This window comes from Enhydra lutris, unplaced genomic scaffold, assembly GCF_002288905.1.
Source record: "Enhydra lutris kenyoni isolate GAN:26980312 unplaced genomic scaffold, ASM228890v2 scaffoldscaffold24, whole genome shotgun sequence".
Classification (NCBI taxonomy): Eukaryota; Metazoa; Chordata; class Mammalia; order Carnivora; family Mustelidae; genus Enhydra; species Enhydra lutris.
Window position 1 is genome coordinate 15,606,056 of NW_019154108.1, and position 26,564 is coordinate 15,632,619.

Genomic DNA, 26,564 nt, shown 5'->3' on the forward strand with positions numbered 1-26,564 from the left:
CAGATCTAAGATACCTGGGTTTGAATCCCAGCTCTCCCACTTCACTAGCTCTATATCCTTGGGAAAATGATTTAACCTTTCCATGCTTCAGTTTCCTCATTCACAAAATGACAATATTGAAACCTACCCCCTCAGTGATTATTGTGAGAATTAACTAAATCAATATTTAATTGCTTGCAAGAGTGTATAGCACATAATAAGCACATATAAATATATTGTATTATTGTTGTCTTTCTTGACTTTGAATCTAGAAAACTTCTTGGCTTTATTTTTTTTCATGGCTTTATTATGTAGACAAGTATATTGTCTAAAAAACAGTTTTAGCTTCAGGTTTTGTTTTCTCATTTTATTTTATTTTTTAAAAGAAGCCTATAGCATTGACTTACAATAGAACATAATAGAAAAGTCATGAGGATGATGTATTTGTCATGATCCTTATCTTAAAATCAGTGCTTTCAAGCTTCATCTTAAGAATAAGTCAGCTATTGGTTTTTTTTATTTAAAACCATGTTAATAAAACTCCATTTCTATTCAATTTTGTCAAATGCTTTTTCTGCATCCTTATATCTATAAGGCTTTCCAGGTTATACTCAGGCCTCCTCAGTCCTATAATTTTTTAATCTCATACTGAAGAGTACATTTCGACTTAAATTCTGTTTGAATGGTATTAACATTGTTACGTTGACTTTCTTTGGATCAGGATTTGCTGACAAGTCCTTTTTCATCCCTTTATTTTCATCTGATCTGTGATATTTTTAGAAATTCTAATAATTCCTGTGTTTAATCTATTTACATAATCTGTGATTATTTATGTGTTTGGACCTTTTTCTTGTTGATGTCATACTCTTTCTTTGTTCCTTTTCCCACTATTTTTCTACTCTTTTGTTGGAATGATTGTGGTTACCATCATTCTCAAACACATTTTTTTGGCTACTGCTTTATATTTCTAGCATTTTAGCCAAATTGCTTACTTATTGAACCTCCCCATTCTGCCATCCATCTTGTTACTGTTGTCCATTGTGTTTGTGCGTATGTTCATGTATGTGCACATATTTTGCAGTTAATAGTTGACCATATTTTCTGACATTTTTTCTACTTCCATGCCCACTTCTGTTTCTCTTACACTGTTTTCCTTCTGGGTTCCTTTTCTTCTTTCTGATGTACATAATTTCTCAAGCATACCTAGATAGTGATTTTAGTGAGGGTTTTCTGGGGGAGGTAAGGTTTCCTGGACTTTGCTGGGAAATGCTAAGATAGGGCCTTTCATTCTTCTTTGATAGTTTAGCTAAGTATAAAATTTCAGGGTAATGATTATTAGCAATTTGAAGATATCAGGACTCCATTATTTTCCAATGACTGTTATTACTCATGTGTTGTTCCTTTGTAAATAATCTTTTCCCTGATAGCTTTTCAGATTTTATCTTTATTTCTATATTCTTTGTTTCTCTATGATGTGTCTAGGCATGGGTATATATTTATTTATCATATTTAACACTAAGAGTGCACTTTTAATATGAGGCCACAGGTCTTCAATTCTTGAGTTCTCAGCTAACAATTTTTAAATATTGTGTCCTTGCTAGTCTTTCCATTTCCCTTCCTGGAACTCATATATGATTGCTAAGGTCTCTTAGTCCTCCCTGTCTGTCTCTTAATACTTCTTTATGTTTTATTTTATTTTATTTTATTTTTAGTATTAATTATTTTTTTGACAGAGACACAGCAAGAGAGGAAACAGAAGCAGGGGGAGTAGGCGAGGGAGAAACAGGCTTCCCGCTGAGCGGGGATCCCGATGCTCGGTTCGATCCCAGGACCCTGGGATCATGACCTGAGCTAGAGGCAGACGCTTAACAACTGAGCCACCCAGGCGTCCCGTGTTTTTGGTTTTGTTTGTTTGTTTGTTTTTTGTTTGTTTATTCTTAAAGATTTTATTTATTTGACAGAGAAGGAGTGATCAGAGAGGCAGGCAGAGTGAAGCAGCCTCCCTGCTGAGCAGAGAGTCCGGTGCAGGGCTCGATCCCAGGACCCTGAGATCATGACCTGAGCTGAGCCACCCAGGTGCCCCCACCCTGTGTTTTTGTTTTAAATCCCTTTTCCTTTCTGTGTCAAGTTCCATATGCATTATTCAGTATCACAGTCCTTCCTTCACCTATATCAGTCCTTTTCCTCTATTTTATTTCCCTAAAAAATAGCTAATATAATTCGTTTCCAAGATTTCTTATTTATTCCTTTTCTTATCTACCTGTTTATATTTTGTACCTATTTATTGCATACTTTCAATAAAAAAATTTTTTTTTAAATCTCTGGATATTCTAATCAGCTTCTTTCAAAATTTAGTTTGGACTGTCCCCTAAAATTGTTTTCACTTGGGAGAAATTCCTGCTGCAGGTGTTGATTGTGTTCAAATTTCTTGGCACTTGATTTATTTATGGACTTCTTATTTAGAGACTCATGTTGAGTAGGATGGTTTCTTTTCCTTTGTCTTTTTCATTCTCTTTTTACTCCTCACTCTTCATTTGTCCTTGGGTCCTTGCTGAATTTCCTGATATAGCACATTAACATTTATTGCCCCAGTAGAGAGTTACTCCAGGCTCTCCTTGGGTCTATTCTACTATCTGTACTTAAATGCTGTGTACTGAGAGCTTATGGCCTTTGCATAGATTCAACATTTGAATAGACCTAACTCCCTTTCAGAGATCAAAGTCAACATGGAACCAAACTTCTACTACACAGTTTTTTAAGTGCAGTGTCTTAACAGGGATTTTTCTCACATACATATTGCCATCCTTGTTTTCTGTGTAGCAAGTCTTTGTCCATTTATGCACCTTTAAAGAAACGTTGGTAGGGGTGGCTGCCTGGCTCAGTGGATGGAGCGTGCAGTTCTTGATCTCAGAGTTGTGAGTTCAAGCCCCATGTTGGGTGTAGAGATTCTTAAAAGTAAAATCTTATTTTTAAAAAACTTGGCAGGTGGCATATTTATTTGATTTTATTAACAATTTTGAATTTTTAAATCTAGTGTTTTCTTCATCTTTCTATCTTGAGTATCTAGCACAGTGAATGGCATGTAGTTATTATTGAATAATTTGTCACTGAACAGAATTAAATCATACTGATTGCTGTGATATTTGATTTCTTCTTTTTTTGCATACAACTTAGTGTTTTATGATATAGAATTGATCAAAGTAAAGTAATAGTATGCAGTATTTTTCTTACCTGAATTTTCTCTCCATGGGAGTGGAGTACTAGAGTTCCGCCTCCTAAATTTTTGGTCAGAATTACTAAGATTTTTTTTTATTGTGTTAACCTCTAGAAGGGTCCGCATAAGTGCAATTTCAAATTATTGTTGTTTTTATCATTGCTGTTGTCAATAAACGTAATCATAAACTACAGTCTCCACATTGAATACTGGCTAAGAGAGCAAAGATTTTCACGAACTACTATTAGTTAAATAAAACTCTTAAATCTGGAATATATACACTGCAGCCAGTAAGTCCAAATAGTTTAACTCTGTTACTCACTACCTGTAAGTCTCACTTAGAGGGTAGAAAGACTACTATTATCCAAAAGTATTGCTTATTACATGTTTAGGCTGACATTTTTTTACAATTTCTTTGTTTTTTTATTAACATATAATGTATTATTTCAAAATACCAGGGGTATTTTGTTTTTTTATTAACATATAATGTATTATTTCAAAATACCAGGGGTATTTTGAGTAAAGTAATAGTATGCAGTATTTTTCTTACCTGAATTTTCTCTCCATGGGAGTGGAGTACTAGAGTTCCGCCTCCTAAATTTTTGGTCAGAATTACTAAGATTTTTTTTTATTGTGTTAACCTCTAGAAGGGTCCGCATAAGTGCAATTTCAAATTATTGTTGTTTTTATCATTGCTGTTGTCAATAAACGTAATCATAAACTACAGTCTCCACATTGAATACTGGCTAAGAGAGCAAAGATTTTCACGAACTACTATTAGTTAAATAAAACTCTTAAATCTGGAATATATACACTGCAGCCAGTAAGTCCAAATAGTTTAACTCTGTTACTCACTACCTGTAAGTCTCACTTAGAGGGTAGAAAGACTACTATTATCCAAAAGTATTGCTTATTACATGTTTAGGCTGACATTTTTTTACAATTTCTTTGTTTTTTTATTAACATATAATGTATTATTTCAAAATACCAGGGGTATTTTGTTTTTTTATTAACATATAATGTATTATTTCAAAATACCAGGGGTATTTTGAAAATCGCCAGGTTTACACACTTCACAGCACTCACCATAGCACATACCCTCCCCAATGTCCACAACCCAACCACCCTCTCCCTGCCTCCCTCCCCCCAGCAACCCTCAGTTTGTTTTGTGAGATTAAGAGTCTTTTATGGTTTGTCTCCCTCCCGATCCCATCTTGTTTCATTTATTCCTTTCCTATCCCCGAAACCCCCCACGTTGCCTCTCAACTTCCTCATATCAGGGAGATCATATGATAATTGTCTTTCTCTGACTGACTTATTTTGCTATGCATAATACCCTCTAGTTCCATCCACGTCATCGCAAATGGCAAGATTTCATTTCTTTTGCTTAGCCTGACATTTTTCAATGGAAGTGAACTTGTTTGTTAAAGTCGGCCGGTTGACAGGCTTTCAGTAAATCTCAGGTACACAAAGCCAATAATAATGTACTTGGGGTTTATCAACTTATCATTATGAATATGTGTATTTCCCCATAACAGATATATCTTTAATAATCCAAGTTTTATATGATCTTGGTAGAAGTCTAAATTACAACGTCTCAAATCACAAGTGCAAACATTATAGATTCAATCCAACTTCAGGCCTGCAAATTAATTGAAAGCTTGCCTCTTTGACCAAGGGGAACCCTAGGAAGACCCACAAGAAAGGTGTTTGGCTCTTTCTTCACTGCCCCTTGGAAAAGCATGTGGTCTTTGCATAGAGTTTATGCCCTTCCTCTGACGTACAGCATCATTATATTTTTTTGGTATAGCCATGTTTATCTTTAAATTCTTTATGATTCTGTCCTAGAAGTTGTGCTTAAAGAGTTATTCTCCTGCCCTTTTTTTGTAGTATTTTATGGTCATATTCTCTTTATAATTGATGATTTAATCCATTCAAAAAATATTAGTGTATAATGTGAGGCAAGGACATCATTTATTTCCAAGTGACTTAGTCTTTATCCCATCACTACTTACTGAATAATCTACTTCTATATTGATTTGAAATAAATTACCAAATTTTCATTTATATGCTGAGGTCCCTTTCTGTGCTTTCTGTTGTTTTCATTCTTTACTTTGCCACATCCATTTTTTTTGTTTGTTGGTTGGTTGGTTTATTTTTTTCAAGTTCCAAAAAGGCTTTATTACACAGCGGGTCTGAGGGTTCAGTCCTTCTTGTCTGTCACTTTCGTCATGGCGGTGAGGACGTTACTCAGCTCCTCTCTCTTGCTCTTGGCATGGATGTGTGCCCCCACTCTTTTCTTGATGAACTTGAGGGCGTGCTTGTCCTTGGAGAATTGAGCAGCTCCATGGCTCACCGTTCATAGGGAGCGAAGCCTCCCACCTCTCAGATCATGTCCGCATGAACTTGGTGTGCTTGGTGAGGCACCCATGGCGGCAGCTGTGCCCCAGCTTGCTCATGTTCTTAGTCACCTTGTGGCTCTTGTTGAGGCCCACGGCCGTGGGGTAGCGCAAAGCCATGGCTGGTGCTCTGCAATGGCTCCCGCAGCGGAAGTTTGCCACATAGTTTAATTTTAATTCTTAAAATTATAGATAACATCTTTTTAGCTTGGAAGCAAACTTTGCCTCACATTAGTCTGCTTTTAAAGTATTTATTGAGGGCGTCTGGGTGGCTTAGTTAAGCAACTGCCTTTAGCTCAGGTCATGATCCCAGGGTCCTGGGATGGAGACCCACATAGGGCTCCCTGCTCAGTGGGATGCCTGCTTCTCCCTGTCCCTCTGCCTGCCCCTCCCTCTGCATGGGTGCTCTCTGTCAAATAAATAAAATCTTTAAAAATAAATAGTAAAAGACTTTATTTAAAAGATAATAAATAAAATAGAGTATTTATTGACTGCTATTAATTTTATTCCAGGTGAATTTTAGAATCATCTCATTAAGTTGTAAAATTTTTAAAACTATGGAACTTTGATTGCAAATATAGTAAATTTATTAATTAGTGGGGGAGAAATTTGATTTTTTTTTTTAGTAAATTCCCACACAGAGATATTCTATTTCCCTGTATTTTTTTTTTCTTTTCCACTTTCTAAAGTATTGTGACTTTTTTAGATGTATGTGTCAGTCAGTCTGTGAAGAAAACTTACCGATTACCAATTATGCACTAGTTAATAAGTCAGGAAGATTTTGGAATTATAGTTGTAAAAATATTTATAAAAATAATAAATCAACCTCTCCACTCATGGAACTCATAGTCAAGTGGGGAATATAGACATTAAATGAACTCGTACAGATAATTAAATAATTGCCAAGTATGCACAGTGCATGAAGAGGGGTATTATTTATTTGTAGTATTAGTACATGATCCCAGAATAATGGCCTGTTCACTTGAGACTATTGAAATGAGAGTGGCATATTTGGGTCTCCTGCTAGATGGTCCACTTACAATGGACTCATAGTGGCTTTCCATGGAAGGCCCTTCCCTTAGAGCAAAGTGAAGCAGCAGTGGTAGGTGTTCTAGTGGTGAACATAAATATGAATATCAAGGGTTGGCCCACAGGCATGGACTTGGCTTTCCTCCAGATCTCTGGCACAGACTACATACAGTCTCTTAAATTTCACTGTATTTTATTCTGTAGCATATTGGCAAACATTAGGTAGGGGAGGCTAAATTATATTGCTGGTCAATTTCTGTGGTATAAATATTCCTTCTATAGCTGATTCCAGGCTACCAATGTGAAGTCAACTGGCTTGTAAAATATCCTGATGATTTAATAGTTGATCTGTCAGGTGAACTCCAGTATACCATTGGAACCTGCCCCCCATCCCCCACCTCAAGGTCCTGTCCTTTGGTTTCTGCTTAACTGCACCTCCTCCAAAGTCATGCCCCATCCCTGGTCAGTCTTGTCTATTCCCTCAAGCTTTTTGGAAGGCATACATTTTACTCTCTTATTTTGCACGTTGTGCCATAACCTGACTTCTGCTCTCCTCAAAGGATACATTTTGTTGTGAACACCTTAATTTAGATGTTAAAAGAGAACAAAACTTAATACTATTTCTTTTCCCTTTTCTTCTTGCTGTAACAGTCCATTTTGCCCTGAGGCAATGAAGGTGCTGCTAACTGACCAGGGAAAGAGTCAGGAAATTCAGACAATCGCAATGATTAGTATTTTAAAAGCTTAGCTTACTGCTTAGAATCAATGGATACCTTTCATAAATCCATTCATAGAATCAAGTCATTTAACCAGTGCCCATTGATTGGTTAAAACATGTGGTAAATCTGTGGAGGGAAGTCTCCTCTTATTTTACTCAGGGGAGAGAGGTTCATGAGGGACCATCCTCTGATCAGCCATTTCATTCTCTCACCCAAGGAAATGTTTGGAGAGTTGTAGGCATTCCCTTTGTGTCAGAAAACTGCTGAGTCACTGTGTGTGTCTGTCATTGGGAAGTGGTCAGTCTGTGAGGGATGTCACTAGGAGGCACAGACTCATCATAAAGCTCAGTATAACGGTAATGAAAGACATATTTGGAAGGCACAACAGACGACATCTTAGGAAACTTCATTCCTTCATTCCCCTTGGTGTCTCTTCTGCTAACTTTGACTTGGAGGTAATAAAAATGAAGTACAGAAATGCTACAAAGCCCCCGTCTCCAGTTTTTTGACCAATGAAAGGTAGACTGGCTTTCCTTATATCTCAAATTTTCTCTGGATCTTGGGTTATTGCATTGGTGATGTAAACAGGCTTTCTGTCAGCTTTTCTGAAGATGTTCCAGTGGCCTGCAGGCTGATTCTGAGTCAATGATGGATGAAAACTTGGAGGCTTTGTTTCTTATGCCCATTTAGCTTTCAAGGAACAGATCAAATTGAGCTGACAGCTAGACTTTTATTTTTTGAACACTAGAGCCTGTTTATAGCAACGCTACAGTTAGAATTTTTTAAAAAATTGTATTATTTTCTATTAATCTATCACAGCTGCTAACTCGGGAAATGAATGGGTGAGCTCTGGTGTGTTGCCCCGGCCAACGGCTCTGTTCCAAGGAATCCCAAGGGGCCTAGACAAATCAGAAGCAAAGCTCCTCACTGGGTTGGTCACCCCAACAAACTCAGATAAACTCATGATAAGAGAAGCCAATAACTCAAGAGACAAGGGTTTGGAAAAGAGAAAGGCAGAAATTTATTTCGGGTGCTGGCTGCTGGAGGAGGTGGCAGATTCAAGTCTTAACAACTGACCTCTCCACCAGTAAGATGGACACCTAGAGTTTTATAAAGAAAGATTAGGGGCAGGGGGTTACATGTAAGAGAGCGGGTAGAGCGTACGATCATAGATGAGGGTCAGTAGGTCATGGTCAGGGTCACGGGCAGGGAAGAGGACCTGTGAGGTGAAGTCTTCTAGACATTCCATTGCTATCAGTGCTTTGTGGTCTGGTGTTCTGGAATGTCTAAAACGTGTGGTAAGAAATAAGCACAGAGGATTTTAGTTGGAGCATGAGTTAAGCTGTCTTATCTATTTCTGGTTTTAACTGTTGGAGCCTACAATCGAGCAAGAGGGCTCACTAACAGCATCCCTTATTTTTCATCTCCGGTCCTTTCTGAAGGCAGCTTACTTCTTATGGCTAGAACTCTGAAGATCTTTTCCCTCTTAATCAGAAAAGAGAAAATGGGATGGAATAGGGTGACTCAGAATTCAGCCCTACCTCCGACCACGTACTCATTCATCCGGAGAGGCAATAAAGAACATTGTTGGATCTTAGCAAGACTGTCTGGAATAATCAAAGAACCCGTGTCAAAGCAGTGCACCCTGCTGACTTAGCAGAGCCTTCTCGTTCTTGCTACTCTGCTGATTGATGTTAGACTACAGGACGGAGTTGAGATTGCTGAGTTTCTTTCTTGGATAGCATTCAGTAATGGTGCACTGTCCCAAATAGTTCAGCCTAAATTTTTTCCCTTAAAATTACCTTCATACAAGATTTCCGGGCCCTTTTCCCACTTGCCCTGGTTGTATCCTTTGTACATATTGCTCTGGTGTTCAGCACTTCAAGGCATTAGTAGATATGAACAAAAAAGAACAGATGGGAGACAAATGAGATAAATGTGTAGAAGCCATATGTGAAAAGTTGTCTTCTTCTATGCATGCTGTTTTGCCAGCGCTCCTTCTAAAGGATGGCATCCTTGGTTTGATAGAACATAGTGAAGAACACTGTGTATTCATGACCCCAATAATCTGGCTATTAAATAGTTTGCATACTGACCGGGCTAAATACATTGATCTGCTCATCTTTACTTACTACCAACAGTATGATTAATAGTAATTATAATAATTATTGTTATACCAATTAAATATAAATATTATTATACCACTTAAATATTATTATACCACCTAAATATACCACCTAAATATATTATACCACCTAAATAAAAAATAATTATTATACCACCTAAATAAATATATTATACCACCTAAATATATTATACCACCTAAATATACCACATACCGTATGAAAAAATTTCCTGAGCACCTTTCATGTGATACCTAACTCAGTGAGGTAGATAATAATAGGAATATACCCTTTACCAAATGAGGATATAATTTACTGAAGGCCACATATCTCTTGAGTCAGGAATCCAGGAATGGCTGTAATATATTGCCAAACTCTTCCAGAGTATTTATCCTTATTTTTATTTATTTATTTGTTTATTTGAGAGAGAACACAAGCAGGGGTAAGGAACAGAGGGAGAAGGAGAAGCAGACTCCCTGCTGACTAGGAAGCCCAATGTGGGGCTAGATCCCGGGACCCTGAGATCTTGACCTGAGCTGAAGGCAGATGCTTAACTGACTGAGCCACCCAGGTGCCCCTTTCCTCATATTTCTTTCAATCAGTTAATTTTAGACTTTAAAGTAAATGCCTTTAAAAGCCATAATGTTTGCAAACCTTACTATAAATCTGTGGACTTTTTATTGGATTTAACATGTATTTAACATGCTAAGACATTGGTAAATCCAAATATCTAATTCCATCTGATACAAACATGAAATTACTTTACAAGCTGTTTGATATAAACATGCATGTACCTCCCCTCACCAAAAAGTTGCACTGAGATGGCAGAAATCATGAAAATGGGGAGGGGGACAGTCCATAGTGTGTTGAAGGCAGGGAGGGTGTTGAGGAAACCACAACAGGAATGGATTTGAGGATGATATGAAGCATATGGATCCAGATGACAATGAATCTGAATTAAGGAGCCCACATCCCAGATAGAAGCAAAATATAAGATTCTAAAAAGAAAATTAGAAGCAGAAGTGAGCCTATGGGCTATAGCCTGCAAATTAATCAAAGTTCTATGGAGCCACTGATCTTAATTTGCACAGTAGCTGTTTCCAGTCCGCCCCCAGAATAAAGCTGTGACCACAGCTTTTCAGTTTGGGAGGTTACTAGGGAAAGCACAGCAGAGAAAAGTAAAGTTGTTAGGCAGATTTCAGTCCATGCGTTCTCCACCAATAACATTTTCTACTGATTTAGTCACCTCCTCACCTCCCTGGTACTGAGGGGGACACCCTTCCAAATGGAGATTTCCCTTCTACCTATAAATGTCTCCTGCAAAAGTGTGACCTGTATTCGGTTTTCATAGTCTCTCATGTGTCCACAGTTTCTTAAAAAAAATAACCACCTTAAAATAATCAGGATACCAAAGAGACATATCTTGGGGTGGTAAAATTTGCTTCCCTACCCCTTTGAAATCCTCAGAACATACTAAGGCAGTATGCTTTTCTCAATAAATGACAATGAGAGCCCTGCAGTTAACAGTATTATCAGTATAGACAGACAGCAGGGCATTTAATGAAAATATTGGTTTTATTGCATGTGTTACCCCCTTGGTTTTCATCATGTATTTTAATTGGAACATTAGCTGTACTTTGTAGATTATTGAAATGTTTGCTTATTGGAATGTTGCATATTAAAATATATTTGGGGCACCTGGGCGGCTCGGTTAAGCCTCTGCCTTTGGCTCAGGTCATGATCCCAGGGTCCTGGGATCGAGCCCCGCATTGGGCTCTCTGCTGCGTGGCTAGCCTGCTTCCTCCTCTCTCTCTGCCTGCCTCTCTGCCTACTTGTGATCTCTGTCAAATAAATAAAGTCTTTAAAAATATATATATTTAAAAGGGATTCTTATCTAGTTAAAAATGTGTGATTAATATCTTTTAATATTGGGAGATTTATGAATTACCCTTGAGGTTGCTGAAAAACAAAAGTTAACTGAGTAAATTTGAAAATCTAATTGGCTTTACTAAATGATTCATGAACCAGGCAGCATCCCATCTAGCAAGCGGAGAGGAGCTCAGAGGAATTGCACAACACTTTTATAGAATAAGGGTGGGGGCAAGAAAGTTACTAACAGAAGAAAAGGTTTTTCCAGACAAGGTAACTTTCCCTGAGAGGGAAGAATAGGGGGTCTTATCAGGCAGATCACTTCATCTTCCTTTTGGGGAGAGGGTGATGGAGGGGGCCGTGCTGCAGACATTTTGCCTCTGATAGGAAAATTCCTGACTGGTTCAGGTTGAGACTAAGACTACATTTCTGGGTGAAGTTGAAAATGCAGTAAGATTAGCTATTAATCACCAGTTTGGGAATTCAGCCTAAGTGGCACCATTTTGGGCCTGTGGTTTTATAACTGGGGCACAGGGGAGTGAGAGCCCCTGGGTCCAGGGTCCCAAACAGACCGTGTTCAGAACTCACTGCTGATAAAATTCGAAGGCAGAGAAATGAGTGGTGGTGAAACCAGAAAGGAATTGATTTCAGTGAGAACAACACCGGGAAGACCGTGGACTAACATCTCAAACACTGTCTCCAAAAAGCCAATAGTACTTACAGGTTTACACAGGAAAATATGGGGCAAATGTGGGGGGGCATGTGCAGGTTAAATCCATCCTTGTCTTGGAGTCAGTTACGCACAGGGTCTTGCTGGCTCTGGGCAGACACTATGGCTTGACGCAGTAGTGTCTGTCTCCTGTCTGCTCCAAGCCCCAAACTCGAAAGAAGAACCCAAGCAAAAAAGTTTGAGGTCAAAACAGAGACAGCCCAAGTCCTCTTTCAGTTTTCTTTTTAACAACATCATATGTTTTAAACTATTACTCGTTTATAAACAACTGAAAACAATTTATTTTTTTATTCTTTTGTGTGTGTGTGTGTGTGTGTATTTAGGATTTGGAAATATCTCACCACGCACAGAAGGGGGAAAAATATTCTGTATCATCTATGCCTTACTGGGAATTCCCCTTTTTGGTTTTTTGTTGGCTGGAGTTGGTGATCAACTAGGGACCATATTTGGAAAAGGAATTGCAAAAGTGGAAGATACATTTATTGTAAGTATAATAGCCTTTTAACTACATATGTTGTTTAAATTTTTTTAAAATTTTTCTAACACCTCAGGTATGGGTAGACAATCAAGTTATTGGGTTTTCCATGACCTTTTATATGTACCTCTATTAGCAGGTAACTCACTTCCTATTTTTGTAATTAATTTGAATGAGTAAATTAGTGCATGGGAAAAAACCAAAAATATGCAGAAATAAAGTAGAAATCTGACAATCCTAGCTTCCAATTCCAGATGTCTTGACTTACTGTATTCTCTTAAGCTAGTTATTTTACCTTGAAATCTCCATTTTGTCGTTTATACAATATGAATAATGGTACTGGCAATGCAGAGGCACTTTGAGAGTTAGAGATAATAAATAAAAGCTTGGGGCACCTGGGTGGCTCGGTCAGTTAAGTGTCTGACTCTTGGTTTTGGCTCAGGTCACGATCTCAGGGTGGTGAGATGGAGCCTCTAGTCGGGCGCCTCACTCAGGACAGAATCTGCTAAAGATTCTCTTCCTCGTGTGCCTGGGTGGCTCAGTGGGTTAAAGCCTCTGCCTTCCGCTCAGGTCACGATCCCAGGGTCCCGGGATCGAGCCCCACATTGGGCTCTCTGCTCAGCAGGGACCCTGCTTCCCCCTCTCTCTCTGCCTGCCTCTCTGCCTACTTGTGATCTCTGTCAAATAAATAAATCTTTAAGAAAAAAAGATTCTCTCCCTCCCATTCTACCTCCCCACCTCCCTACTCCACCCCACCCCACTGCTGCTTATTTGCATGCATTCTTTCTTTCTGTCTCTCAAATAAGTAAAAATTTAAATTAAATACATACATACATACATACTTAACATAGCTAGTAAATAACTGACAGTGTTTTCTAATTTAAAATTTGCTTTGGTATCTTTGTTTATTCCTGGTAGTGTTCTAAATTTGTATAGCCCTTTTGTGAAGGACAATTTTTTAGCAAACACAATAAAAGTGATCATATACTTTAATTCAGTGATGTCACTGATAGAAACTTATCCAAGGGATATAATTTAGTAGAGCCAAAAGTATTATATACATGTCTTAAGATGTTCATGGCTGTATTATACTCAACAGAAAAGGATAAGTAAAATGAAAATGCTTTTATTAGAATGATGAATGAAAAATAGTAATAATACCACAATGATTACAAGTTTTTATTCCTGAGGAAAATGACCAAGAAAATAGTTGCATGAGCGGGGGGGTTGTAAAGAAGATGTTACTACCATCACCTGTATTACAAATACATTTTATTTACTCTTCAATAATCTCTTCATCTCTTCACAGACATTTCAACAAAGTATTTTACATGTGATTCTCCTGATAAAATAAGACTACTGAGTACTGGTTTTTCAATTTATAGTTCCAGTTTTTAGCATTAGTTATGTTTCCAGTTCCAGATTCACTCTTAGATATTTCTGAAGTTGGAATGGGGTAGGCTGAATATTGTAAAATAGGAGTTTCATCCCGTTCTGGGTAATATGCTTTTCTTATACTGATATTAAAAGCATCTTGTATTTTTATTAATTAAGAGGGAAGATTAGTGGCATCAACTTGGTAATGATGAACTGTTCATTCATTCAACAAATTTATTTTGCTTAATTTTTTTTTACATTTGAGTATAATTGACATACAGCGTGACATTAGTTTCAGGTAAACGACTTAGTGATTTGACAAGCTTATGCATTATGCACCACAAGTATGGTTACCATTTGGCACATTGCATTGCTATTAGAGTATCATTGACTGTTTTTCTTACATTGTGCCTTTCATTCCCTTGACTTACTCATTCCATAACTCGAAGCCTGTATCTCTCTCTCCCCTTCACCCATCTTGCCCAATTCCCCCCTCTCCCTCCCCTTGGGCAACCATCAGTTTGCTCTCTGTATTTATACTTCTGATTCTGCCTTTTGTTTATGCATTTGTTTTATTTTTTTTTCCCAACAAATTTTTGGGTGCCCACTGGATGCCAGGTGATATTTTTCATGCCGCATCTACATCGGTGCATGAAACACATCCTGTATCCTGGTGGAATTAATACATTCCAGTGGTCCTGATTCCACACTTGGTACTAGTCCCTGTCATGAGAACTTGGCCAACATGAGTTCATTTAAATGTCACATATGTGATAAGGACAGTAGACTAGAGATAGTTTTTGTTTTTTTTTCACTTTCCATTCTGTGGTTTCATAGATCTTTATCTCTAGGAAATTTTCAAGTTCTGAAACTCAGTGGGTTTTATATGGTGGGCATGTGACCTGTAATTTTCATAGCAGATAGGACAGAACCAGTTAACAGATGGAGAATATACAGTGATTAGCCTCAAATGGAGATCCGGAGATATGCTGTGTGTACAAATGTAATATGGGATACGGGGGAGATTCTTGAGAAGAAGGCTGAAAAGACAGCTATAGTGGAAAGGTGTTTAAGATTCAGCCTTGCCTACCTGTCAAGTTTGATTTATTTAGTTGTACAGTTTAAGGCCATAGAACAGAAAGACAGTTCATCTGGTTCACAGAGGAATCAACTATGGACTTTAAGTCTGCTAGTATTTCAGTGTAATCGGTACAACAATGATAGAAAAACACAGGAGTGAGGAGGAAATTTTTCATAAAATTAATCATTTTCTCAATTATCAATACAAACTATTTTTTCCATGGGTCAGTTTTGTCTATTTTCATATATTTCTAGAATCTGTTTGGCCCTCAGTCAGTAGTATGCCTACAGAATAGAAATATTTCAAAGGTAAACCAGATAAACAAAGAATGATGTACACTGAAACTGTATTCTCAGAGCAAATGTAATTTATTTCGAAAGCATTTTGCCTGTTGTGCACCATCATTGATATTGATTGTTTTGAGTTCTTCATGTTATGCCCAATTTTTATAAGACAACTGAACATTCATTATAAAAGGGAAAAAAAAATAACCTCACTTGCGAATTTGCTGAGAACGGGGTATTAGGTATGCCCATGATCAATAAATCTCAGTTAGTGTCTCTCTCTTGCTCTCTCCACTCTTATCCTTAGAAGTGGAATGTTAGTCAGACCAAGATTCGCATCATCTCGACGATCATCTTTATACTCTTCGGCTGCGTACTCTTTGTTGCCCTGCCCGCGATCATATTCAAGCACATAGAAGGCTGGAGTGCCCTGGACGCCATTTATTTTGTGGTCATCACTCTAACCACCATTGGATTTGGTGACTACGTGGCAGGTAAGTGTTTTTCCTGGCACCAACCCTGCTCTCCTAACCCGTGTCTTTTAGTTAGACCTTTTCCTCAGGTTTGCAGCACAACCCAGTGTCTTAGTTTCCCAAGCCTGCTGTCAGGAGCCAAGTGCCCCAAAACTGGGGGCCTTTAAACAAAAGAAATTCATGGCCTCACTGAATTTTAAAATCAAGAGGACTACTGAAACATGGTCCCTCTGAGACTCTAAGTGGAACCCCTCCTGGCCTCTTCCAGCTCGTGAAGGAGGCCATCCGTCCTTGCCTGTCCTGCTTCATTACTCCCATCTCTGCTTACGACAGCACACGACATTCCTTCTTTCTGTGTCTCTGTCACTGTGTCCAGATTTCCCTTTTCTTACACGGACACCAGTCATACTGGACAAAAATTCCCCACTGTACTCCAGTATGAGTTCAGATGAACTAATTACATCTTCAGATGTTCCAAGGTACTGGGGATTAGGACTTGAGCATACCATTTTGGAAGACCATTTCATCTATAACAGGGACAGAGAGACGAAAGAAAAGTCATTCTGGGACAGGAGGTAGGCAGAAGGGTGCAGTTGGAACATTTATTTTCATTCTAGAAAAGAAATTTGAGTTGCTGTTGTTCAGAATCTTATATTTGCACCCTAATTTCAGAAACCAGACAATCTGCCTCTAATTTTTGTTTTTTATGCATTTATTTTTCTTTTACTGTTAGACAAATTCGAGTTTATCTTTGCTCTTTTTACTTAAGCCTTTTCATGTCTCAGTTTTACACCTGCAAACTTCAGAAGATGTTCTAAGCTACTTAAAACCTTCTTTTCTCTAAGATATTTATCTCATTTAATTTTCAGTTCTCAGGACAGTATTTTTTACATTTACCAGTATCCACACTTTTTATTCATGTTTTTTGGTATTTCCTTTTCTACATGTTATTACAACTGCAGTTTGCTTTATTGTGGTATCTCTTGGGTCTTAACTTCTGTGACTTTAACTCCCTCTTTACCATTTATATTATCCAATTATCATATTATTCTAATTCCAATTTTAGATAAATTATAATAACAGCGGTAAAAGTAAGCACAATGGCATTCTATCTTGGATCATTTTGACCAGCTCTTGAAAATCTAAACCATTCTTTTTTAGAAAATCCAATGTTAAGTATTAGAAAACTTGCTAACCATATAGTAGGAATGTGCCCTTAAACTTCGCAGGATAAACTCACCAGCCTAATTTAGCTTTACGAGAGTTTTATACTTTCTGGCTGTTCACTCTTCTTTCTTGCCCCAAAGTTCTTAAATGTTTTCAGAGAAAAAATGTTTTGTACAGTTCTAGAAAATCTCAGAGAAGGCTGATAGTTCATCTGTTTCTACTGATTTGTTAATTATGGTTTAATCTGGCAAAGCCTAGACTGCCCTTGAGGATGCACATGCTTTCATGAAGGAAGCATATATGTAGTTCCTTATAGGAAGACAAATTTCTGCCCTAAAACACCCATTTTTCTATCTCTGAGGGTATATGGTTAGCTTAAGTCAAAGTGGAAAAATGCATTCATGTAGGAGAAAGTAAGACACAGTGAGATGATAACGATTCAGACTTGTGATATGTTAACCTTGGCCTCTTGCACTACTTTATAAATATCATTAACAAGGTCTTGGAGCAGCTGTGGAATATATAGGTATTTGGTGAGAAGTCTAAGGCCAACAGCCTTGCACTGCCTGTGTTATTTTAATTTTTAATAGTAATGCAACATTTTATTTATTTTTCAGCTTTGTTGAGATATAATTGAAAATAAAATTTAAGGCGAGCCTGAGTGGCTCAGTGGGTTAAAGCCTCTGCCTTTGGCTCAGTTCAGGACCCTGGGATCGAGTCCCACACAGGACTCTCTGCTCAGCAGGGAGCCTGCTTCCCCCTTTATCTCTCTGTCTGCCTCTCTGTCTACTTGTGATCTCTGTCTGCCAAATAAATAAATAAAATCTTAAAAAAAAAAAAAGAAAATTTAAGATATTGAAAGTGTACACATGGTGATTTGATATAAGTATACATTAAGAAAGGATTCCCACTGTCTATTAATTAACACATTAACATATCCATCCTTTCACGTAGCTCTCTTTTGAGGGAGTGGGCAGGGGTAAGAACGTTTAAGTTCTACTCCTAACAGATTTCAGTAATACAATACAGTGCACGTGTTATTTGAAGAAATTGACAGACTCCATTAGTCTAGTATGTGTCCTGGTCTGGTAAAAACAAAAACAAAAAACCCTCAAAGATTATAAAAAAAAAAAAAGTGGGTGGAATCCTAAAATAATGTTGTATTTGTGACCACAGTATAAAGTGGCTTAGTAAAAAGGAACAAATATTTTTACTTTATGGTTTTGTAGAAGATTGAAAAATAATACCTTTTTTTAAAAAAGATTTTATTTATTTAGAGAAAGAGGGAGAGAGTGAGCGTGTACTAACTGGGGGGAGGGGCAGAGAGAGACACCCCGCTGAGCAGGGAGCTCCGGGAGGGGCTTGATCTCACAACCCCCCATGACCCTCTCAGATCATGAGCTGAGCCAAAATCAAGGGCTGGAGGCTCAACCCACTGAGCCACCCAGGCGCCCCACCTATTCTTTTTTTAAACTTTACCTCAAGAGATCAGCACTTTGAAACTGGCTAGATCCTATGGGTCTCTTCATAGCCACTCGAATAGAAGAGCAGTTCACTAAGAACGTCTTGTGTGTATGAGTGGAGACCCCAAATCCAGAGTCCTGACAGAGCACTATAGGGGAACATGGTCGCAAAATGATACTTGTGTGACATAGTCATCTAATAAACATCTTTATTATTACTAAGATTTTATTCTGTCACGCCCTTGCTAAGCCTATTACTGGGATTTTATTTTTATTTTGCAGAGGAAGCAATAGAAAGCACTAGAAATATGCCTTGCTAAAAATTAGCAAAGGAAGGATTAAAGTGGCAAATGCTGAGAAAGATAACATAGAGCAGAGTCCTTACCTACCAAGCAGGTCCCTGTGCCCAGGGAGTGGTTTTGGAAGGAGACGTGGCAAAGGCTGGTAGGACATGTGTTCTCTTAGCAAGATTCTTTGGAAAAAACAAAAACCTTGAGTTCTTTTTTTAAGGAGCTGGGAAAAGAATTGCCTTGCTTAATTCAACAGAGTACACGCAGTGTTTCCTTCTGGGTCGCTTGTGGCTAAGCAGCAAAAGTCAGCTACTGAGCAAAAGGCAAGCATCCCATCTGGGAAACTGCAGTTGTTTCCTTTGTAGAACCTTCCCCTTTGAGATTCCACGTCACTACAGATAGTACTGTCACTTAACCTTGGTATCTTCGCCAAGGAAAAGCAGGAGGCAGTGCTCTAACTTGAATCTTCTCGCCTTTCTATTGGGCTGTGAATACCACAAGAACACAAAGATACGCATCCAGCAATGCACACTCACCATCGCATGCCCTTCTCATGCCTGCCAGCCCTGCTCTGAATGCAGTGAAGGTTCAATCACATTGTCGTATGGAACTCCTTGGAAGATCAATTAAAGAACATACTCTTCAGACTGATGTTATTAAAGGAGAATAAGTAAATCTTGGAAAGTGATGTATGAATGTTTAGGATGCAGGTTGTCATCTTGGTGTGATTATTACAAGTATCTCGAGAGCAACAAGTAAAGACACGTGGTATTTTAGACCAGAACTCTGAAACAGAGAGCCCATCTCTAGGGTATAAGCAAGAAAGTCCATGCCAGGTATATTTTCTGCCATGGGAGGCAAACAGGACAACTCCTGTTTCTGTGTATTTTAAGCCTCATTCCTTACTTTTTCTTCTTTCTATGTCGTAGTGTTCATGATATAATATATAAGAGCATCATAGATTTTTTTTTTTTTTGAGAGAGAGAGAGAGAGCAGGAGCAGGGAGAGAGGGCAGAGGGATATGGAAAGAGAGAATCTTAAGTAGGCTCCACATTCTGCAAAGTGCCTAATGTGGGGCTCGATCTCACGACCCTGAGATCATGACCTAAGTTGCAACCAAGAGTCAGACACTTAAGCGTCTGAGCCACCCACGCACCCCAAGCATGACAGACTTCTAATTTATAACCAAACACACATTTAAATGTGTGTGTGCAAAACCTTTTCACTGTTGGTAATATTGAAACAAAATCATTTACAGACCACTAGTAAAGACAGGATAGACAGGGCTCAAGTTTCATTGTATATGTGACTGAAAACAGGAATTCCGCATTTAGTAGTTTTTCTGCAGCAAAAGATCTGGAAAATTTAATTTTATATTCATATTTATGCAAGGAAGGTGTTTTAGTGGCTGGTTGATTACCTTAGTGGTTGGTGTGCGCTCCTTCCAAATGGGCTTTTTTGCTCGTTCACTAGCTCTCCATGTTCTAGAACTAAAAGAACCCAGGAGGCCACAGGCAACTCCCACGCTTACTTTACACATGAATAAACAGATCCCTATTACTGAGACTACTGCTTGCACATAGTAACCCATCCTAAAAGGTGAAGAGAGGCAAACTCATTTAGCAAAGTGTCATTTACTTGATTTTAGCAGTACCTGTAATTTATAGTCCGATTACACCGGGAAGTTAAATAACTTTAATGGCAAAAATTATGTTTGAGAATTAACTGTTCATTTCCTTATGGTCTGTTTCTTAACTTTTGCCATTTCATTTTTCATGTAATGAAAGGTCTGGTGATAAATTGTTAAATCATGCTTACCTTGTAGACTGAGAGCTAAATCAGTTTTTCATTAAAACCTAAGCAGTTATATTAATTATGTGGAAATGTGTGACAGATTGAATTCTATTTATACAGGCTTGCCTCTATGACTAGTCTTCCAGGTCCATGGTTTTTGTTTTGTTTTGTTTTTTAAAATGGTGATTCTTCAAATTTGGAGAGAAGTCAATTAATTACCAAATATAATGCAATTTAAAATTCTTTTCCAAGGCCAGTGTCTCCTTATATATGCTCTTGGGGTAAAAGTGGGTCATGCAAGCCAAGAAAAAACATGGCTACATCTTGTTTAGAAGCTGCCTAAAGAAGGCCTCAAAAAACACCCCTTTTCATAAACCAGGTTTGTTCATAAGACATAATTTGAATGAGTGAAAGCCAGATGAAAATTTATATTTCAAAAAGCAGTGTCCTCATATTACCTATTCGTCTAATAAAAAACAAAAATTTTAGCCAAAAATTTAGATGTTCTGAGAAATCCTCATGGTTAATCTTATGAAAACACATTTTCCATCACAGCATAAATTTAATTAGCCATCCAAATATATCTTCTTGGAATTTGGATCAGTGAAATTTAGTATTTTTCGTTGAATAATGGAATTTTCCATATCTCACAGGTAGTTATTGAAGGTGTAGGGGCCAAGAGCATGCCGCCCCCAGGATGGGCCACTTTGGCACAAAGATTGTTTCGCATTAAAAGTAATCAAAATGCAATAGAGGCAGGAAAAGCTCTCTGCCTCCCTCACAGCTGCCTGAATACATTTCTCTGGAAATGACAGTCTATACCAGGAAAAGAGCTATTAACAGAGACTCCCCTTTACCTAAGAAATTTACCTGCATAATAGGGCAACCTTTGTTTTTCCAAGTATCTCCTCTCACCCTCCCGGTAATGGCCTTCTTCCGTTTTGTGTTCTCATACCCCTACCCCTCTCCTTGCTCATAAAAGCTTTATTGTCTTTGGAATTTCCTATCTCTATGGATTCCCTGCCCATATACCTCTTCAATCTGATTTTCCCCCTGTTGAATCTGTCTCATGTCAATTTGGTTCTAAGTCTAGCTAGAAGGACCATAGGGCAGGGGAAGGTCTTCCTCCCTGACCAAAGCTTACTGAGTTAATAGGCTTTAGGCTTAGTATCTTATGCTCCTCTATACAGAAAATACAATTTAGGATTTTCCAAGGTAAAATTCTTCTGGCACTTTTACCTTTACTAAATTTTCAAATTTTCACAATTGTATAATCATTTGTTGTCACATTTTTTTTTAACTTGGGAAGAACATATTTATCTATCTCATATTAAGAATGAAGTTTTCTTGGAATTATGTTTTCAAAGTCATTATCGGAAAGGAAGATTTTAGTAAGCAGACTATTGCTTTTCCCTACAACTGAAAACATGACTCATTCAGTGGAGTGCTCAGAGCTTGCTTAATGGAGGGGAATTTTATCATGAAAACATATAAATCTCTGTTGGAAAATCATGGCAGGTGTTTTGGTTCAAACCGGTTCTAGCAGAGACCCTCTAGAAAACAGTTCCTGGTGTTGCCTGAAGGTTTTGCAACTGTGTCAGTGGCCAGTTCTTAAACTTGCTGTTATTGAGCTGATCAATAATGGTAAAAATTTGCCAGAAATTCAACAGATAAGAAGGAAAGTAGCTGATGAAGAGTGAGGTCTACGGGGGAACAGTCACCCCACCACCCAATGTCTCAGAAAAATCATTTTTATCAGAAAGGGAGGGTTTATGTGACTCCCAGGGAGATGTATTATATTCATCATTCTCCTGTTTATTCAGATATTTAGCGAGCATATATTGCCTATTAGATACTGTGCTTAGCACTTAGTGATAATGAGTGCTCTAGTTCCTTTTCCTTTGGGACAGAATGTTTGAAATCTGGGAGCAAAAATTAAATTCAGTAGGGAATTTTTCTTCTCTTCCTGGTAGTTATTCTGTTTTATAATCCAGGAAACTACTGCAGAGAGCCTGGCCGCCCCCTGATCGAGTCAGTGACTCTCAGAGAACTCACAACAGAATGGAGAGTGTCTGCATGATTAATTAAATGGGATTTGATCCAAATGGTCCAGAAGTCCTAGGACCTGGGGACCAACTGAGAAGTTATTTAACTTTTCAGATTCAGAAACAATCCTTAGAAGCATTGTGGAAACGTGTAGGAAAAAAATGAGAAGGAAAACATTCAGGGATTGATAGTTATGGCTTAGTGAGACAGGCAGTAAATTGTACTAAGTATAATGAAAAAGGCTCCGAATTGCTCTATATTGAGACGTTAAACAGTAATTTCTAGGTATAACAATTATGCGCATCTTAAATACTATAGGTTTCCATCCTTGTAAAGGATGAGTGAGAATATTTTGATTTTTCTTTGTGATCATGAAACCCTAGCTCTTCTAATGGCTGTTTTCCTTAATTTAGACAAATACCTAGCAGGCAGTGGACGACATGTTGAATGATGAAATTAAAAATCCAAAAAATGTAGGTTCAAATACTAAAGCGGTTTAGTTACCATTTTTTTGCCTTTTGTTTTTCTGACAATAGCATATGAGAAGTTTGGTTTAGTAGGTGAGCTACAGTTTAATACTGAAGCCATACTTTCCATTTGTAAGAAAGAAAGCAGAATTTAACATTATTGAAAGAGCCTCTTGGGTCTTGAAGCCCTGAAAAAACTCTTCATTCAGTTAAATTGCTTTGCTATAAAAAAGATAAGCATGCTAAAGCAGAAAATAAGCTCCCCCCTTTATATTAAGGCAAAATAGTTTTATTTAATAAAAGTAAAGCTAAACAAAAAAATTAAAATCAATATTTGATATCTAAACTAAAATACTTAAAGACCAGTATAAAGAAATGATGCCCACTTTCTTTAGAACAAAGTTCTATGTCTGTATCTATATTCTATAATACAAATATCATTTTAAACCAGAGGATGGGGGCATGGCATTGATGATTTTAGTTCAGAATAGCCAGATGATTCTTTAAATCTAGAATATATCTTCTTTTTTTTCTTTATAAATATTCTGTGGTTCAGAAGCATCTCAGGGAAAGAAAATTAAAAGTCGGAGAGGGCATCGCATACTCAAGTTTTTCGGTGCAGAATAGGGCCAACCTCTAGGAGCTGTTGCAATGAGGACAGAAGCAAGGTAAGAAGGCTCCTGATAAAACAGCAATGCAGGAGAGAGAGGGTCTTGTCTCAAGAACCATTCTTCTTGTTGAAGAAGGAATCTCGCAGACAATGGAGCGTGAGTAAAGTGATAGAAGTTTATTAAGGATACAGGAAAAGACTCTCAGGAGTCAGAGGGGTTATGGGAACACTGACACCTAGGGCAGAATGATCTGATTGGTTTCCTTATCTCTGGTTTCATCTCCTCCATTTTGAATTTTGTGAGCCTGATCCCACTGGCCCCTACCTATCTCCCTACCTAGCCCCACTGTCCCTTACTTAGTCCTCCCCCTGGAACAGTAACCCTAGGGATGGCATGATGACCGGTCTGGCTGCTTCCTGCTGAAAGGGGGCGGCAACCTGTGTGGCAGTTAGAATCTATTCAGGGGTCGGGCTAGGGGCCCATGGTATGGCTCCAGTGGGTCATGATGGACAGCAAAGGGGACATGCATCAGCACATGCAAAACAATAAACATAAAACAAGTTATTATGCCCCCAATTATGAATACATCCCTTACTAACTTTGTCAAATAGATCAGTGGATATTTTGATCTTATTTAATTGATCACAAATGTCCCCTATTAATTGGGACACCTTGTGGGAGTTATCTGTAATGTGAAAACCACATGTGAAGAAATTCCTCACACCCCAAATGGTGTAGCAATAGTAGACAGACAGTAGTGGCACAGTCTCAGGAAGCCCCTCTCCAACTTCACCTAAGTTTTGGCTGAATTCGTCTAGTGCCTGGGAAGTATCATTTAGAGTCTGGCTGAGCAAGCATACCATTTTGCTTATTTTATGTTGTAGTCCTGTCCCACAGTGAGCTTCGAGGCTCTTTTTACCAGGAGGGCTCTTCGATGCTTGGCTAAAGTCTTTGTTTGTAATTGTACCTCAGCAGAGGTGGCTTCCAGGATAACCATGACTAAGGAATAAAACTGTCAAGAAATTCTCTTTGAGGTCTAGCCTGAGCAGTCCTCTAATTACAAGGAGTCACTGGCAAGTGGAAGAAAACTTGTCTTAGGAGATAAGGGCATCCCCAAGTGCATTATCCAGTCGAATCATAAAGAAAGTGGGGTTGTCATTTCCATAAGTCCATAATTAACCCCATGCAGTGGGGCACCTTCTTATTTTAAAGGAGCAACTTCATTATCCCAGCCACACAGAACTGGTAAAAAGGCTAGCTGAGTTACATAAATGCTGGGGAATAATTCCATTTTTTTTTTTTAGTTCAAATAATCATATGCCTCTGGGGTCCCATTGTTATCCCCCCAGAATAAAAAGCACGAAGATTGTCTATATGAGCTATTTTGGCAATTTCTCTGAGGTTTACCTCAAGTTGTCTAGCTTAGGTAAACAGCATTCAAAGACAATCAGAGCTAAAATTTAACATCTGCAAAGATATGTTATTGAAACATGATTTCTCCCTCTATAGTAACCATCATTTTTAATCAGAGGTAGCCAAATCAGGACTAATGTGTTTGTAAAACAAGTCCAGTTTTGATAAACTTGGCCTAATGATTTACATAAGCTCAGCAAGAATAATGAAAGATCATACAGAGTTATCATCTTTTTGAATCTGCTTTGCTGGAACTTTTTTAAGGAATCTCTAGGTTGAACTTTGAGTAGGCTCTCCAGGCCAGAAGCCAAGCCAAGTACTTGCCATTAGACATGCCTGCAGTACCTGTAGATGTGGGCGGATTCCTCTTCTGGAGGTCCCCAAAGTATCCTGAGGTCCCTGCACCTGCCAGGAAGTGACATTCTTTACTCACCTGGCGAGGCTGCTGGGAACTCTGTAAGCAAGGTATCAGGCCTGAAGTTCCAAGAGGCTTTATGGCTCCAGGTTTCATAATGTCAACTTTAGTTCCTTAGAGCTGTCTGATCCTATCTGAGTCTATGCACGTCTTTCGCAAACACGACATTCCAGTCAAAGCCTTGGTAAAATAACCCATATTTCCAATGGTGCCTTGTTACAAGGAGAACAAATTCTTATTGAACTTATGCCAATGATTATGTTTGCAATGGAAGAAAGCTTATTGAGACCTTCTGAATTTCAGAGGATTTAGGTAGAGAGAAATGTTAAATGCTTTAATGCTTTTGTTTACACATGAATACTTTATCCCACTTTTGTAAGTCATAGATACCTTGAGAGACAGTTTCCTTCATGTGGGAGAGCAAACATTAGAGAACCAGCAGTGTTTCAAATAAGAGTCACAAAACTATAATCAACTTTTAGTTCATTTAGTCCCATGTTACTAATTCTTGTTTAGTTTGAATGCAGCCTTAGTTCTAGAAATTCTTACCTATTTCTCTTTTAAAGATACCAAATACCTATATTTGTCCTAAAAATCCTTTATATAAATCTTCTTGAAGATGGACCTCTTCTTGCAAGAGAATAAGAACAATTATAAATAACAAAAATTCAAAATGGATATGGTTAAAGATTAAAACTTTAAGAATTGCTTATCATCTCTAGAATAATTATAGCATTTACTGGAACAATACAACCTAAGGCCTATCATTTGTTTAACAATTCTTCCAGAGTAACTTATCATAACAAATAAAGGGCCTAATGAGTTCAAGAGACTTCATTTACAATTTAAATCTTGGAAAAGTTAAAACCTTAGAAAGTTTTAAAGCACATGCCTAAATAGGTTTAGGGATCCTCAAAAACCTGATAAAGGCAAAACAACTTTTTTTTCTGGATAGGCAAAGAGAAAACAGCTATTTATTTTTTTTAAATAGATCAATTAATTCAAGAAAACTCTGTCTTTTGAACTGAGAGAAAGCAGACTTTTAATCTTATACACATGTGCTTTTAAATCCATTTATTTCAATCTCAGTCCATCCTGACCACATTTAAAATTCCTCTCCAACGGGCGCCTGGGTGGCTCAGTGGG

At 38.0% G+C, this 26,564-nt stretch overlaps 1 protein-coding gene and 1 pseudogene across 2 annotated transcripts in view; one reads left to right on the forward strand and one right to left on the reverse strand.

The window, feature by feature from the left end:
- The window catches only part of LOC111150823 (potassium two pore domain channel subfamily K member 2), a 211,822-nt gene that overhangs the window by 132,590 nt on the left and 52,668 nt on the right, over positions 1-26,564 (forward strand). For both annotated transcript variants that reach the window (XM_022508441.1, XM_022508440.1), the window contains exons 4-5: positions 12,386-12,546; positions 15,587-15,773. In XM_022508441.1, coding sequence (XP_022364149.1) covers positions 12,386-12,546; positions 15,587-15,773 — 348 coding nt within the window. The remainder of the gene's footprint in view (positions 1-12,385; positions 12,547-15,586; positions 15,774-26,564) is intronic.
- On the reverse strand, positions 5,397-5,712 carry LOC111150824 (annotated as a pseudogene).